At 40.3% G+C, this 16,013-nt stretch overlaps 1 protein-coding gene across 3 annotated transcripts in view; it reads left to right on the forward strand.

Annotated features, from left to right (window-relative positions):
* ift122 (intraflagellar transport 122) overlaps window positions 1–14,343 on the forward strand; it is a 61,280-nt gene extending 46,937 nt beyond the window's left edge. For all 3 annotated transcript variants that reach the window (XM_033036877.1, XM_033036879.1, XM_033036878.1), the window contains 6 exons: window positions 1,489–1,654; window positions 5,656–5,767; window positions 7,812–7,940; window positions 9,432–9,508; window positions 12,120–12,284; window positions 13,807–14,343. In XM_033036877.1, the coding sequence (XP_032892768.1) occupies window positions 1,489–1,654; window positions 5,656–5,767; window positions 7,812–7,940; window positions 9,432–9,508; window positions 12,120–12,284; window positions 13,807–13,896 (739 nt within the window). In that variant the 3' untranslated portion in view covers window positions 13,897–14,343. The remainder of the gene's footprint in view (window positions 1–1,488; window positions 1,655–5,655; window positions 5,768–7,811; window positions 7,941–9,431; window positions 9,509–12,119; window positions 12,285–13,806) is intronic.
* The last annotated feature ends 1,670 nt before the right edge of the window (window positions 14,344–16,013 follow it).

Below are 16,013 nucleotides of genomic sequence, written 5' to 3' on the forward strand. Positions count from 1 at the left end.
GGTGATTGTTGGTTGGCAAGGACTTGGTGGGCTAAAGGGCCTGTTTCCACGCTGTATCTCTAAACTAAACTGTAAGCTCCTTCCAAACCTCCTGCAGTATTGATGACCAGTGTAAAGAAACATCTTAACTCAGTTCTTGCAGAGATGACACATGATGGAAGGTAGACACCAGCACCCACCGCCTCACCTACCCCCACTCTGACACATGATGGAGGTGGTTTGATTCAATTTCTGGTTTGTGCTTGAGCTCAGGGAGGAAAAATCATTTTATATCGGGTGTATTTTTGTCCGACTGAGAGTCCGCCCAACATGTTTTCAAACAGCCAGCTGACATCGCTTAAAGAGTTGTGGCAGTTCAAAACTTTACTAAATGATGGACAACATGCCTGCTCAAGGCCTGGCTATTCAATTGTAAACTGAAGCTAAATGCAGACATTCAATCAGTGAGGTTGGGTATGGTAGCCATCATCTTTCTGAATGGGCATTGTGTTACTTGCAGCTTCTTGAGGTCTTCACACAGGTGATGCACTGGCAGAAACAAGAACATAATTTCATTAACACCCTTGAGGCCTGCAAAGTCTCTTCTTGCATCTTGCACTCAAGTGGAGACTGGGAGACACTGAATAAAAGATGTGAAATATCAGCTTACATTCGCTTCCCACGGATGCTGCCTTGTACACAGAATATTCGAAGGGGAATGGAGGCAATGTAGACCAATTCTCTGGACACTTTCAAGAGAGAGTTAGATAGAGCTCTTAAAGATAGCGGAGTCAGACGATTTGGCGAGAAGGCAGGAACGGAGTACTGATTGTGGATGATCAGCCATGATTATATTGAATGGCGGTGCTGGTGCGAAGGGCCGAATGGCCTCCACCTATTGTCTATTGTCTAAAAAACTGTATATCAATACTTATTGAGTATTGATATGCAGTTTTTTTCTACTGCTAGGATTTCCAAATTTACAAATATGAAGCCTGAAAATGGTGATGAAAAAGTAGATGATTTGATACAGTGCAAAGCAATCAGCAGGTCTTTAAATAGATATTGATATTTGTCAGAGTTAGCACTGAAATAATAGATGCATATTAGTGCAGGGAGGTCTAAATACAATTTTTTCTTTGCGCAGCATTCTTTCACATGCAATTCTGCAGCATTATTTATGTTCAATGTTTAAGGTCGGGATTACAAGCTGATTTTCAGATTGTAAATTAAATTTTGGTCAAAGTAGATAACTCATCACAGAGTAGAAATCACATAAATAACCTTTGTAAGGATTTGTGCTGTCTCAGGTGGTATCTTCATTAGACTGTTGAATTAACCCCATCCTGAAAGTTTGAAATCATACTGTGAAATTAGTAATGCAGTCTTGAACATATTAAACGAGAAAGTAGCAACATATTGCTATTGATATTGGACTGTATGCTCTCATGTAGAAGGAGTTTCAGAACAGAAATAAACGTGTATATATTATTCCTTAACTATTTGAAGTAATACTTTATTTGCTCTTGCCAAACAAAGTAAAGCCTTGGGTGCATACAAACTAGCTCGGCATGCTTATGACAAATTGCAGGGCCTGCGCATTCCTACAAGGTTCCAGGAGTCCATTGAGCTGGGCAGCCTGACAATTCGATCCAAGCCATTCCATGACAGTGAGGTAAGGAGCCTATTAGTTGCTGGCTGAAATGCAACATGATTAAATATATGTCTTTGCTTTGTTTATTTCTTTTGTCACTAGGAAAAGTGAAATGCTATAAAACTTGGATTGAAACATTGTGAACTTTCCAATCACAAGAGATTTTCTATGCAGCAGCCAAGACACTTAGCCTAAGAAGTGGCAGACTCCTGCAGTTAATATATTTATATGCCTGTTTAATGTTTGAAGATGACCAGGATTTTGGTGTGCAGATCAGCGTTTCACATGTTGGCAGAGGAAATTTAAACCTGTGAATTCGGTTTGAATTCACTGTTGCAAGAAGTAATTGACAAAATAAATTAAATTATGTAATTTTAAAAGGTTCACAAGCCTTTGGAGGTAGCCTTTCACAATGCTGTTAAAAATATCTTGAGATTTTTGAAAAGGAATCTGCAGTAGGAATGATGTGAGAGTTGTGCTAAACTTTATTCCAACTAGAATTTGAGAATTTGATCCTAGTGTCGGCAAATGGGATTAGTATAGTCACAGTCAGTGAGCGTGGAAATAGGCCCTTTGGCCCAATTTTCCCACACTGACTGACCATCATTGGGTGGTGCCAGTAATGGCCGCCTCGCCAACAGTCTGTCCGTTCCTTCTGTTTTTATTATTTTAAGTATGTCTTAAATCTATGTTTCAATGTTTCTTGTTTAGTTTATGTAGGGGGAGGGGAGGGGGGAAATAGGGCTAAACTTTTTCAGTCACTTACCTCGACGGAGATGCGATTTTCTCAGTTTCACATCTCCGCCCCCACTGTGGCCGAACAACTTGGATTGGTGCGGCCTTTCCTGGAGACTGGCTTCAAGCCGCGGCGTGGACTTGCCATCGCTGAGCCGGGTTCCTTTGCCATGGGATCGCTAGAAGAGCTCCGACCGCGTTGCCTATGGACTTTAACACCGTGAAGCCCGCCCGCGGTCTCCGGTAAGAAGTGGCCGACTTGGGAGCTCCATGCCGCGGAGTGTTCTAATCCCTCCCGACGCCGGAGTTTCGATCATCCCAATGAGAGGGCCTGGACATCGGACCGTCGGCAGCAGCGACTGCGGAGGGTTCAAGGGCCCAACCACGGTGAACAAAGAGGAAGTTGACTGAACTTTATTGCCTTCCATCACAGTGAGGAATGTTGATTCCACTGTGGTGGATGTTTATGTTACATTTCATTTTTTGTGTGTATTGTGTTCTTTTCACTTAGTATGCCTGTATGGTAACTCAAATATCACTGTACCTCAATTTGCGCATGTGACAATAAATGTGAACTTGAACTTGACCTTGAACTACCCCATTGACAATAGTCCCACTTGCCCGCATTTGGTCTCTATCCCTCCAAACCCATCCTATCTATATACCTGTCCAAATGTTTCATCAACATTGTGATAGTACAATTACCCTATCTATTCCTCTCATGATCTTGCACACTCCTTGAGTCCTGGCAACATCCTCGTAAAATATTCTTGGCAGTCTTTCCAGCATAACAACATATTTCATATAACATAATACTACACGGGTAGACAAAAATGCTGGAGAAACTCAGCATCTATGGAGCGAAGGAAATATGCGACGTTTCCGGTCGAGATCCTTCTTCAGACACAATACTACAAATGTGGCTTCACTAGTGTCTTGTACAACTGTAACATCACCTCCCAACTTCTAGTACTCTGACTGATGAAGGCCAATGTGATGAAAGCCTTCTTGACCACCCTATCTACTTGTAACTCCACTTTCAAGGAACCATGTACCTGCACTCCTGAATTCCTCTGCTGTACAGCATCTCCCCAGAGGCCTGTCATTCATTGTGTAGGTCCTGCCCTGGTTTGACATTCCAAAATGCAACACCTTGCACTTTTCTGTATTAAATTCCATTAACCATTCCTCAGCCCAACTGATCAAGATCCTGCTGCAATTTTTGACAATCATCTTAGATATCTACAATACCACTCAATTTAGTGTTTAAGAAGGAACTGCAAATGCTGGAACAATCGAAGGTAAACAAAAATGCTGGAGAAACTCAGTGGGTGAGGCAGCATCTCTGGAGCGAAGGATTGGGTGATGTTTCGGGTCGAGACCCTTCTTCAGACTGGAGAAGGGTCTCGACCCGAAACATCGCCCATTCCTTCGCTCCATAGATGCTGCCTCACCTACTCAATTTAGTGTAATCTGTAAACTTATTACTCATGCCTTGTACGTACTCCACCAGATTGTTGATATAGATGACAAATAAAAATGGACCCAGCACCAAATCCTGAGGCACACCACTAGTCACAGGACTCCAGACCGATAAACAACCTTCCACCATCACCCTCTACTTCTTTCCATGAAGCTAATTTTCTATCTAGTCAGCTAGATTCCAGAACAGCCTACCATGCGGATTCTTGTCAAATGTCTTGCTGACATCCATATATACGTCTACAGCTCAATGTAGCCTGCAGTACACTCCCAACAAGGTGATCGTCCCTTTCTTATTTCTCAACTCCACCCATAGAGCCCCATATAGCCTCACTCAGTAATGTCAAGTCAAGTCAAGTCAAGTTTATTTGTCACATACACATACGAGATGTGCAGTGCAATGAAAGTGGCAATGCTCGCGGACTTTTGTGCAAAAAGACAAACAACCTATAAACAGAATCATAACACACATATACCTTTACATAATAAATAATGGAAGGAAAAATGTTCAGTAGAGTTAGTCCCTGGTGAGATAGGCATTTACAGTCCGAATGGCCTCTGGGAAGAAACTCCTTCTCAACCTCTCCGTTCTCACCGCATGGCAACGGAGGCGTTTGCCTGACCGTAACAGCTGGAACAGTCCGTTGCAGGGGTGGAAGGGGTCTCTCATGATATTGTTGGCTCTGGAGTTGCACCTCCTGATGTATAGTTCCTGCAGGGGGGCAAGTGAAGTTCCCATAGTGCGTTTGGCCGAACGCACTACTCTCTGCAGAGCCTTCTTGTCCTTGGCAGAGCAATTCCCAAACCAGATGGTAATGTTCCCTGACAAGATGCTTTCCACCGCCACTGCGTAGAAGCACTGGAGGATCCTCGGAGACACTCTGAATTTCCTCAATTGCCTGAGGTGGTAAAGGCGCTGCCTTGCCTTACTCACGAGTGCTGAGGCGTGTGATGCCCATGTCATATCCTCGGAGATGTGGACTCCCAGATATTTAAAACAGTTCACCCTATCCACAGGATCCCCATTTATCCCCAATCACAAATCACTGCTGTGATACCCTCCTGAATCAACAAAGCAACATCTTCACCTCTTTTACCCCAACATCTATCTCTTCTGGAGCATCTGTACACTGGAACATTAAGTTGCCAGTCCTGGACCTCTCTTAACCAAGTTTCTGTATTGGCTACAACGTCCCAGTCACACATGCCTATCCACGCCCTGAGTTCATCAGCTTTACTTCTCAGGCCTTTCACATTAAAATAAGTCCTATTCAAACAAATAGTTCTTCCTTGCTCCCTGCCTTTCTCCTGTCAATTCTGTCTACTAAACTTTCTTGCACAACCATGCACACTGCCTTCCAGTCTCTCACCTGCCTTCGTCCTGAGGATCCCACCCCCCTGCCAATCTAGTTTAAACCCACCTATGTAGCAAACCCAGTTAAGGTGCAACCCATCCCTCTTGCACAGGTCAGCTCTGCCCCAGAAGAGATCCTAATAGTCCAGAAATCTGAATCCCCTGGCCCCTGCACCAGCCACACATTCATCTCTCCTATCTTCCTGTTCCTTCCCTCACTAGCACACATAGTATAAACAGGCAAAAAGATGGGAATGGTCATGGTGGGCCGAAGGTCCTATTTCTGTGCTGCATAACTCAGACTTTTATTCTTATTGTTCTTCGTAACAAATCATTCTAAGGTATAGGGCGAAAAGTGGATTAGATAAACCAAACATTGTATCTGTTGGGTTTATTCCATTTTATATGTTGAGTTGTTTTTTTGTGTAACATCTGCTGTATTTCTACACAGGACTTTGTGCCAATGTGCTACAGGTGTTCAACTAACAACCCACTCCTTAACAACCAGGGAAATGTCTGCATCAACTGCCGGCAGCCTTTTGTATTCTCAGCTTCCTCTTATGGTGAGTTCATGTTTGAGCACTGACCATGATCTGATCAGCTTGTGCATACTGATCTGAAAGTTATGTACTTTTGTTTATTGTGGAGTTCTCAGAAATTGTCACACTAAAGATCGGTATTCCTTTGTAGGTTCTTTGTGTCCTCCTCACAACTTGCTAACACATCTGTTTCTCTATCATCAATAAATTTGACTGCACTACATGAGTTACATGATTCCTCTTCATCCATGTCATTATATAGATTAAAACATAGTTGAGGTTAAAAAAAATAATATCCCTGATATTCAGCAGTCATAGAACATTTTAAATTGCAGGATAGTATCCTATCCCGTAGCTCTTTTCTATCATTTAAATAAAACATTTTTGATAAGATCTTATCAGAACCTGAAGCTTGAATTATTTTTTTAGATTTCATTGTGTTAAGTACACTGTTACTTTCATTGGTTTTATTTCAAATCTTTGTTGCTCAGAATACTTCCTAAGCTTCCTCAGAACAGAGGACTGTAGTGAAAATGTAATCTTATTTTACACACATTATTCCATCAGCCAGAGCTAAGTAGTTAACAGGATCACCACAGATTATAGTCTCTAATCCAGGTTACAATGACATTGAATTTTCCCTTTTATACTTAAACCATTTTTTTCTAGCCCCAACACTTAGAAAATGTAATCTCATATTGTTGCCTGGCTATTAGAAGTCCACTGTATCCAAGCTGCACATCTTCAAGGAAAGATTGAATTGAACTTCCACCCCAGTGTGAATATAAATTTGGTATTTTATTCCAGTTTCAGTTCCACACAATAGCTTCAGTCTAAGATAATTATTTAAATTGATACTTCTGTTTTATAACTCAGATAAAGAGATATCTTTTTTTTGGAGAAATAATATTCAAGAATGGAAACAACAGATCCATTTTGTAATTTGTATCTTTTTATGCTTCCGTCATATCTCGCAAAGTGAAGTATTTGATAGTATTTAAAACTCCGACTGTTTTGTACTTGGTTAGGTATTTTGCTTTATAGTTACTTTTATGATCTTCAGTACAGAGGAATATTTGATTCATGCAACGGTATTTTTGTATGACCCTTTTAATCCTGTTATCATTATAAAGTCTGCAAAACCAAGTACTTCATGCCATATACCTTGTTTTTACATGCTGTGGGTAGGATAGCAGCGTTGATAGTGACTAAATCTTGTTAGTTGCTTGGATACATTAAGCTCCTATTAAGATAAGCGGATCTGGTATTGTTTTTAACAGATCATTTGAAAACCATGTTGTTATATGACTGACATTTATTGTGAATGTTTAAAGCAATTCAGGGTGCAGAGGAGATTTATGTGGATGTTGCCGAGACTGGATGAATTGAGGTATAAGGAGAGGCTGGATCAGCTGTGACTTTTTCCCCTGGAGTGCAGGAGGCTGAAGGGTGGTTATAGAGGTTTATAAAATCATGAGTGGTTGAAGGGCCTGTTTCTGTGCGGTGTGACTCATTATCATGTACATTTTAAAACATCAACCATACGAAAGCTTTTGTAGCGTGCTATCCAGTCAAAGAAAAGACTATACATCGTTACAATCAAGCTGTCCACAGTGTTCATATAAAGAGTACAACATTTAGTGCAAGATAAAGTCCAATCAAGTCTGATAGTTCAAGGGTCTCCAAGAAGGTAGATGGGAGGTCAGGACCGCACTCCTGGTCTGGTGAGAGCAGAGTTCAGTTGCCAGATAATAGCTGGAAGAAACTGTCCCTAAATCTGGATATATGTGTTTCAAACCTTTGCGTAATTGGTACTGGGATAGGAAAGGTTTATGGGGATATGGGCCAAATGGCCAATGTGTAGATTGGGCATCTTTGCCAGCAAGGGAAAGTTGGGCTGAAGGGCCTGTTTCCTTGCTCTAGGACTATCACAGAACTTAGCAAACATTATATGCAAATGACACATAATATTTCATTGCACAACTAACTTTCTCGAAAGTTTACTTTTTAAAGTTCTAAGTTTGGAAACCGAAAGGTTGTTCATCTCATAACTTGGATATCTTCGCAGAGGTGCTTCCGCTTGTTCAGTTCTATTTGGAAGAAGGGATTACAGATGAGGAAGCAGTAGCCCTGATTGATCGTGAAGCACCCAAGACAGAACAGAAAAAGGACACTTGGCAAGAAACGACCATTGGCGGTATCCATTTTGTTCTATTATTCTGTATAATATTGGCAGTCCATGTTAATATTGATTTTTTCAAGACAAGATTGGTACTTATCCTATGTGTGATACTCGTCAAGGAAATGGAGGGAGAAGCCAGCCAAAGCCAGAACTCTGATCAGGATGATCATGCAAATCCAGAAATAGGGAACACAGGAGAAAAGAATTATTAAGCAATAATTGTATGATCATCCTTCAAGTTAATTTCTGCACTTTTGGAATATCAAACACAGGTGCTACTAATAATATGTTATTTATAGCTGGTAATGCCACGTATCTGCAGTTGCTGCTATAATTCTAACTCCTATTGACAATTTCTGAATGGCGGTGCAGAAGAAACTCACTAGTGCGCTTGATTATTGTGCGCATCATTATCCTCAGTAAATGAGTTAAAATGTCATGATGATTAAATCTGTGCAAGAATTGTCAACACACTGGCAGTTGCCAGCATTTGAAAAACCTTGCTAGAGTTACCATGGAAGGAGAGCTAGGTTATCAGCAACTCGCCTTTTGACTGGTAGCAACATCATCGAGGCTCATGAGAGTCCTGCCGATCGAAGTATAAATGTTGAAATCATTACTGCAGCCAAACTTCTGAGCCAATGAATTAACTTAGGGTTATAAATGGGACAGTCAGTCTCACTAGTTAGAGTGTGCGATATTGACTCAGTTTTAGCATCCATCTTTGAATCAGAAAGTTATAGGTCCACAACCCATTCCAGAGACTGGAGATGTAATGACCCAATCTTCTATGGACCTGTTTGCTGACCATGCTCAGCAGTCATCGGGCCTAAAAACCTGATTGTACATGGAACTGACCTCCTGCCACAAGTATATTCAGGTAGGCAAACTCCAAACGAATTTGCAAGTCTCAGCTTTGAGAGCTAGTTAAATTCTGCCCACAGCTGTCATGACTGTCAGAGACTGATTTCTTGAGAATGTCTCTGCTAATGACAAAAACAAATTATTAAAGTTATTATTAAGAATTATAATTAAAAGTATGAAAATGACACACATTTAAAATTCAAGGATTGCCATCCTCACTGTAGTTCTTTTTACAAATCAATGAGCTTGCTGTTCAATCATGCGCTGCAACAACAGTAGATTTTGCAGCATAAGTACTATGGAAAATTGTACTATGGAAATCTGTAGAAATTCGTACTGCATCATTGGCCTCTAACAAGAGCCAAGTGATCACTGAGAAATTCCCAGTGATCACCTGTAAGGAAGTTTTAGACCTGCGTTTACCAAGGGGATCTGATACTTGGCACAATTATGGCAGTTCTACACAAATTTGCACAATTTTCTGCAAAAGATTCATGTCCGTCTAAGCTGACCGGTCCTGTACTGAACTCTCTTTGAGTGAAGATGCTGTGATGCTGAGGCATACAACTGAACTAAATTGCTTGCTGTTAAATATCATGTATTTTCTAATGTGTATTGAATTATCTCTTTGATGCTTCCTAGATTCGCAAACTCTACACCTTGATGACGATATGGCTAAAATTGAGGCTGATCCATTCACTGCAAAATTAAGTTTTGAGGTAAGGAGTCGTGGGATAAATTCAATTTGCCATAAAAGCTGTCAACTGACTTCACAGTGGAGGAAGAAGAAATAGTATTAATCATGCAAGATAAACTGATATTTATGGAAAGAAAGAAATGGTAAAAGTAAGATTCAACAAATAATTTTGAGGAATAGAGGAAGTAGTTCCAGAACAAGGGGTCACAGTTTAAGGATAAGGGGGAAATCTTTTAGGATCTAGATGAGAAAAACATTTTTCACACAGAGAGTGGTGAATCTCTGGAATTCTCTGCCACAGAAGGTAGTTGAGGCCAGTTCATTGGCTATATTTAAGAGGAAGTTAGATGTGGCCCTTGTAGCTAAAGGGATCAGGGGGTATGGAGAGAAGGCAGGTACATGATACTGAGTTGGATGATCAGCCATGATCATATTGACTGGCGGTGCAGGCTCGAAGGGCCGAATGGCCTACTCCTGCACCTATTTTCTATGTTTCTAGTGCACCCTGTACTCTATTTCACAGTTCTGCACTCTTTATCTTCCCCTTTGCTCTACCTCTTGTAGTTGAGTTTTAACTGATTGTATCTGTGTATGGTGTATCTCTATGTATTATACTTTGGGCCTTGTAAACAATAACGCATTCAGAGGCAAGGGTTTCTGTGGGCAAATTTAGCCAAACATAACTTTCCAGTCAGGGTGAAATAAAGAAGGAATCAGGGTGAAATAAAGAAGGAATAGTTAAATCTGAGACTGTTTCTGATTAAAATTGTGCAATTACTGGATTTATGAAGGTGAGGATTTTTTTATTTTGCAAGAATAACAAAGAATATGGATCAATGACACTTATTTGGAGTTAAGGTTTGAACCTAGAAATTCCTTTTCAGGGTGCTGCGGAAACAGTCGAGCAACATTGAACCAATTTCTAGGCTTGGATCTCTGGTTTTCTGTTAGGATTTTCATTGGCATTGTTCATGTTGTCTTGGCCCAAACGCAATGTCCATAAAAGTGCAACACAAAACTCTACAGTATGATCTTGAGCCTCACTGTTCTGAAAAATGATTGTTCTGCCAATTTCTTTTTTCTTGAAAAGGACTATTTAAAGGATCATATTTAAAATTCCCTTTACTGTCAAGCTGTTCAATAGCTTTTGGAGCCTTGCTGCTCACAAGACTTAGCTTTCCTTGTATTCTCAATGACATTTATGTACTCGAAAATGACTTCCAGCATGGATTTGTCTAAACCTAGCACTTTTCTTGGTGGGCAGTATGGAAATGGACCATTAGTTAGTGGGCGGCACGATGGCACAGCGGGAAAGTTGTTGCCTGATAGCGCTCGCAACGCCGGAGACCCGAGTTCGATCCCGACTACGGGTGCTGTCTGTACGGAGTTTGTACATTCTCCCCGTGACCACGTGGATTTTCTCTGAGATCTTTGGTTTCCTCCCACACTCCAAAGACGTACAGATCTGTAGGTTAATTAGCTTGGTATAAGTGTAAATTGTCCCTAGTGTATATAAAATAGTGTTAATGTGCGGGGATCGCTGGTCGATGCGGACTCGGTAGGCCGAAGGGCCTGTTTCCGCACTGTTTCTCTAAACTAAACATCACAGGGAACCATGGGGACTGTGTAGAAGGAAGAGTAGAAGTGCTCATCACTCAGGCAGCATGTTACATAATGATTATATCTTAATTTCTCTATGGAGCGTTGGTTACACTGATTAAACTTCACCAAGACAGTCCTCACCGAGATCTGTGGCTTCATAAATCTCAAGTACCGCTTTCCACTTTACTGTGTTTGAGATATACTACCCATTTTCAAAACAAGCAACAAAATAAATCTGGTAGTCTTCATAGAAAACAATGGGATCAGTCACCGTTGTGTGAAATTACCTCAGGTGGCAACAAACAAGATAAATCACTGGATGTTATATAATATTTTCACATGTCAATTTTGAAATTGTTTTATTCCTTTCTTCAGGTCATTATTTCAGATCAGTAAAGAAAACATTTTCCCCATTCAAAATGAAAGTACATCAGATTCCACAATTCCCCAATATAATTTTGTGACATGAAACCATTGTGCAGGAACTTTGGGTAACCAATCTCTCAGTGGAATTTTGACAACCTGTGGGTGCACAACATCAGGATACATAGATTCTGAGCGCTGGTTTCATGTTTAATTAGGACAGGATGTGCAGATATGAGCAAAAAAAACATAATTTCATTTTGTTGGAACCTCAATTAATGAACACGACACATTTACATTTTTCCACTAACTTGTTGGAATTAAATATAGAGTCCTTTTCATTAAATATTAGAATACTTGCAGATATTGTGGAGATATTTAGTCATAGTAAATGATAATTTTAATTAATTATTTACACCTTTGCCAGAAGGTACTCCTTACATGGGCAGCAATTTTAAGGCAGTATTAAATCTCGATTTTCCTTCATTCACACGGTCATAATACTGCACTTGGGCAGGATATGCTAGAACTGTCCTGATCTTTTCATAGGTTTTTCCACCAGCCTGCTCTTCATGAAAAGTGTTTCAACTGTTTTGCTGGAATATTCAGCCTGCCAGTCAAACAATGGATCTCATTGGCTTTCTCTCCTTGCGTTACCTTTGTTGCAGCAAGGAGGCTCGGACTTTGTTCCCGTGGTTGTGAACAGGGAAGTACTGCAGTCAATGAGCAAGAGGGATGTTTTGATTAAACGTTGGCCAAAACCATTGAGGTGGCATTACTATCGGTCACTGTTACCTGATGTCTCCATCACCATGTGTCCCACATGCTTCCAGGTAGCTTCCATCTTTACTTAAAACTAACTCTAGTTGTTACCCTCTCAACACAAATGTTTGTATTCTTGTTTTGTCAATGGTCCAACCCCATTCTACTCTCCCTTCCCAACTCAAAATCTGTGTGATTCTTCATATTCATTCATTTTCACTCTTTTGTCAGTTGGTTTGACACCCTTCCCATGAATTCATGCCCTACTAATACATCCTCCTATATATTTGAGTCCTGCCGTTTCATTTTCAGTGGCTTCTCTTGACCCATTATTCCCAGGTATCAATGCCTGCTTTGTATCTATCTCCAATCATTTTCTCATCTGCCAAGTCATCAACATTCTCTCATCCTTCCCACTCCACAATGTTCTACATCCATCCCTTGAAGCAGGATTGGTTTGTTTGAAAAAAAAATAAAAGCTCATTACTTTTGGCCTCCTTTGATCTTTGAACTTTATCTACTTGGCAGAAACCAGCATATCCTGCTTCATTACCAATGTCATTCCCTGTTCAGATTTGAAACATAGAAACATAGAAAATAGATGCTGGAGTAGGCCATTCGGCCCTTCGAACCAGCACCGCTATTCAATGTAATTATGGCTGATCATCCTATATCAGTACCCCGTTCCTGCTTTCTGCCCATATCCCTTGATTTTGTTCGCCCAAAAAGTTATATCTAACTCTCTCTTGAAAATATCTAGTGAATTGGCCTCCACTGCCTTCTGTGACAGAGAATTCCAGATTCACAACCCTCTGGGCTTGCGCCCCATTTAACTTTCATGGTATGACTTCCACATTTGATCCTTCAGCAAAGTTGACAGTATTTGATGCACAAATGGTTTAGTCATTCAATACCAAATGTTGTTGAATATCATCAACTTATATTACCATTTGCACTTCAGTGCTAAAACACCTGCTGTCCCAGAATCATCTTGGTAACTAAATGAAAATCCTGGCTTTTTTTTGTTAACAGCCTCCCCATGTCCACTCCACCCCATTTCCAACAAGAACAAGGAGCTCATAGACTTTGCTACTAACATTGAGACAGTCACTTCAGCAGCTTTTGTTGCTTTGCAGTTTATCTTTGCTTTCCATGCCTTCCCTTGCACCTGCCCAGAACCTGATTCTTTCTCTTTTGACACTTCTTGTTTCCAATCCAAGTTTATTTATCCAGGAGGCCCATATCTCAATGTAGTTCTAACCAAATTATTCCCTTCCCCGGTGCTTTGTTGGCCTGCTGTTGCTTGCTTTAATGTATTTAATGTAATGGGGCTTTCAAAGCTGTACACTGTTTTGTTGCCTGATCTGTGTATTGTACATATTTTTACCTATGCTTTATTTTTCCCCTAAATTTATACAATGTCAACTATATATTTATCTCACTGAAGTTGTACTTAAAGATTTTTTCCTTGTGCTCTTGTAATTCTGTTTATTCATATTTTTAACCATACTTAAAGTGAGTGTCATCATGTTTATGTTTGCGTGCTTGGATTATTATTGACTGAGTACTTTCCCATCCCTCCTTCATTGACAGATGTTTCACAGTGAAGACTATGAACTACTTGTTCTTCAGCATAATTGCTGCCCATACTGTCGCCGGCCAATAGATGAATCTAGTCCATAATGAACAAGGTTGATGGTCAACTGTTGTCAATACTGGTACTAACCTATGACACAGCTGAAGATGAAGAAGGATATTTCCATTCCACTTTTATGAGAAACTTTGCAGAAGATCGTAACTGCATTTCAGATAACAACTTTTGTACCCTTGAGAGCTGCAGATGAAGGCTGCAGGAAAAGCAGCGCAAATGTCTGTAGCTTCTACAGCTGCTGTGATTTATGTATGAAAAATCCCAGATATTGAATTCTTAAATAACCTGAAATATTACAGTTGTAGTTATTATTTATAAAAATAAAAGCTATAAGATTTGTATGATATGAAGCAAATGACATTCTCATTTGACACCTGGAACTAAAAACTCTCACGAAAGATATTTGTACAGTATGACAATTTCTAGCAAAAGCACTTTCTCCCGTATAGAATTTGAAGAGAAATTGATAATTACCTAAAGTCTGCAAGTTCATTTAATTTGTCAGAGGGCCAGCAATTTGCCCCCAATGCAAACTTTCAGCTCTTCCCCAGAGTCAATTTTTTCTTTTAAGACTCAGGAAGTGCAGGTACTGGTTTACAAAAAAGAGACATAAAGTGCTGGACTCACTCAGCAGGTCAGGCAGCATCTCAGGAGTTTGCTCAAAGATTCCTTTCAGTAAAGTATCTTTCTGTGTTATGCCAGCACTTCCTGTAGCTATGACCAGAAAAATACATCTATCAGTTCATATAAATCATTGCATCTCCATTGACTCAGTTCACCGCCATTTTACTTTTGGAATTGCTCATGTAGTGCTGAAGCACTGTTATTCAATCTGCTAAAACGTTGGGTAATAATTGCCCATACACATAAAGGATCTAAGCTCTGCCCCACTTTCTGGAAAGATATATTATCCTTCCACACTTCATGCCTTGCTGAAATCCATAAATATCACATCCATTGCCTTACCATCATCAGTCTTCTCGACTACTTAAAAAAAAACAAATTTGTGTGACCCAATCTCCTACGCACAAAGGCATGCTAACTATTATCAATCAATCAATCAAAACTTTATTGTCATTTAGAAATACATCGATATAAGCAATTCTAAACGAAATTCCGTTGCATTTGGCTCCCCGTGCAACACAAAAATAAACAGAAGGATAAAATGGATAAAAAGGTAAAATAGATAAAAAGATAAATTAGATAATGGTGGCGGCCCGTTACATGGCATTCAAGAGTTGATGGCTCGTGGGAAGAAGCTGTTGCAAAACCTTGACGTTCTGCTCCTTATGCTATGATATCTTTTGCCCGAGGGCAGCAGAGTGAACAGTCCATGATGGAGATGTGTAGGGTCCTTTATAATACTGCCGGCCTTAGACAAGCAACGTTTGCTCGCAATGTCCCCGATTGAGGGGAGAGAAGTCCCGATGATTTTTTCAGCCGTCCTCACCACTCTCTGCACGGACTTCCAGTCGGAGGCTTTAAAGTCCTCAAACTAGGCAGAGATGCAGCTGGTCAGAATACTCTCTATGGTGCCCCTAAATTACTAATTAATTTCTACCTTTCCTAATGCATGTACACCTTATCCCTCAGACTCCCATAAGAAACTGGTCAAAGGAAGCCTTGATGACTACATTGCTGCGCAGAAGGTCCAGGGAGGAGCGCACCTCTCTCTAGATGCTTGCTCCTCATTCATTGGGACACCACTGAAGCACATAATGAAGAGAGGAATTAAATACAAAATATTTATCTGTGCTTACTAATAATTATAAATTAAATTGTTATTATATGTTCATCAACCTTTTACCTGACTGGCAAAAGTGCTGCTGCTGTTTTCTAATATGAAATGTGTAGCACATTTTTAGTGGGGTGGTTCAGAAGGCAAGTTGCTGGGTAATTGGTCACCAGTTGTATTCTACATGCTGTGTATGCCAATGCATCTTGCAGACAGATGTGTCATCGAGAATCTTGCATGCCACGGAAAGCATGCTTTTGTTTGCTAGGTTTGTGCGGTGCTTGCAAACGTGCACTTACTCAAGGCTGTGTTAAAAAGCAAATGCAAAGTGATACAGTTTCTTGACCCTTTAGAGTGCTTGATTTAGGTGCTCATGTTAATAAGCACTCACTGACCTCATTATGATGAATAAAG

Source organism: Amblyraja radiata, chromosome 18 (genome assembly GCF_010909765.2).
Source record: "Amblyraja radiata isolate CabotCenter1 chromosome 18, sAmbRad1.1.pri, whole genome shotgun sequence".
Taxonomy (NCBI): domain Eukaryota; kingdom Metazoa; phylum Chordata; class Chondrichthyes; order Rajiformes; family Rajidae; genus Amblyraja; species Amblyraja radiata.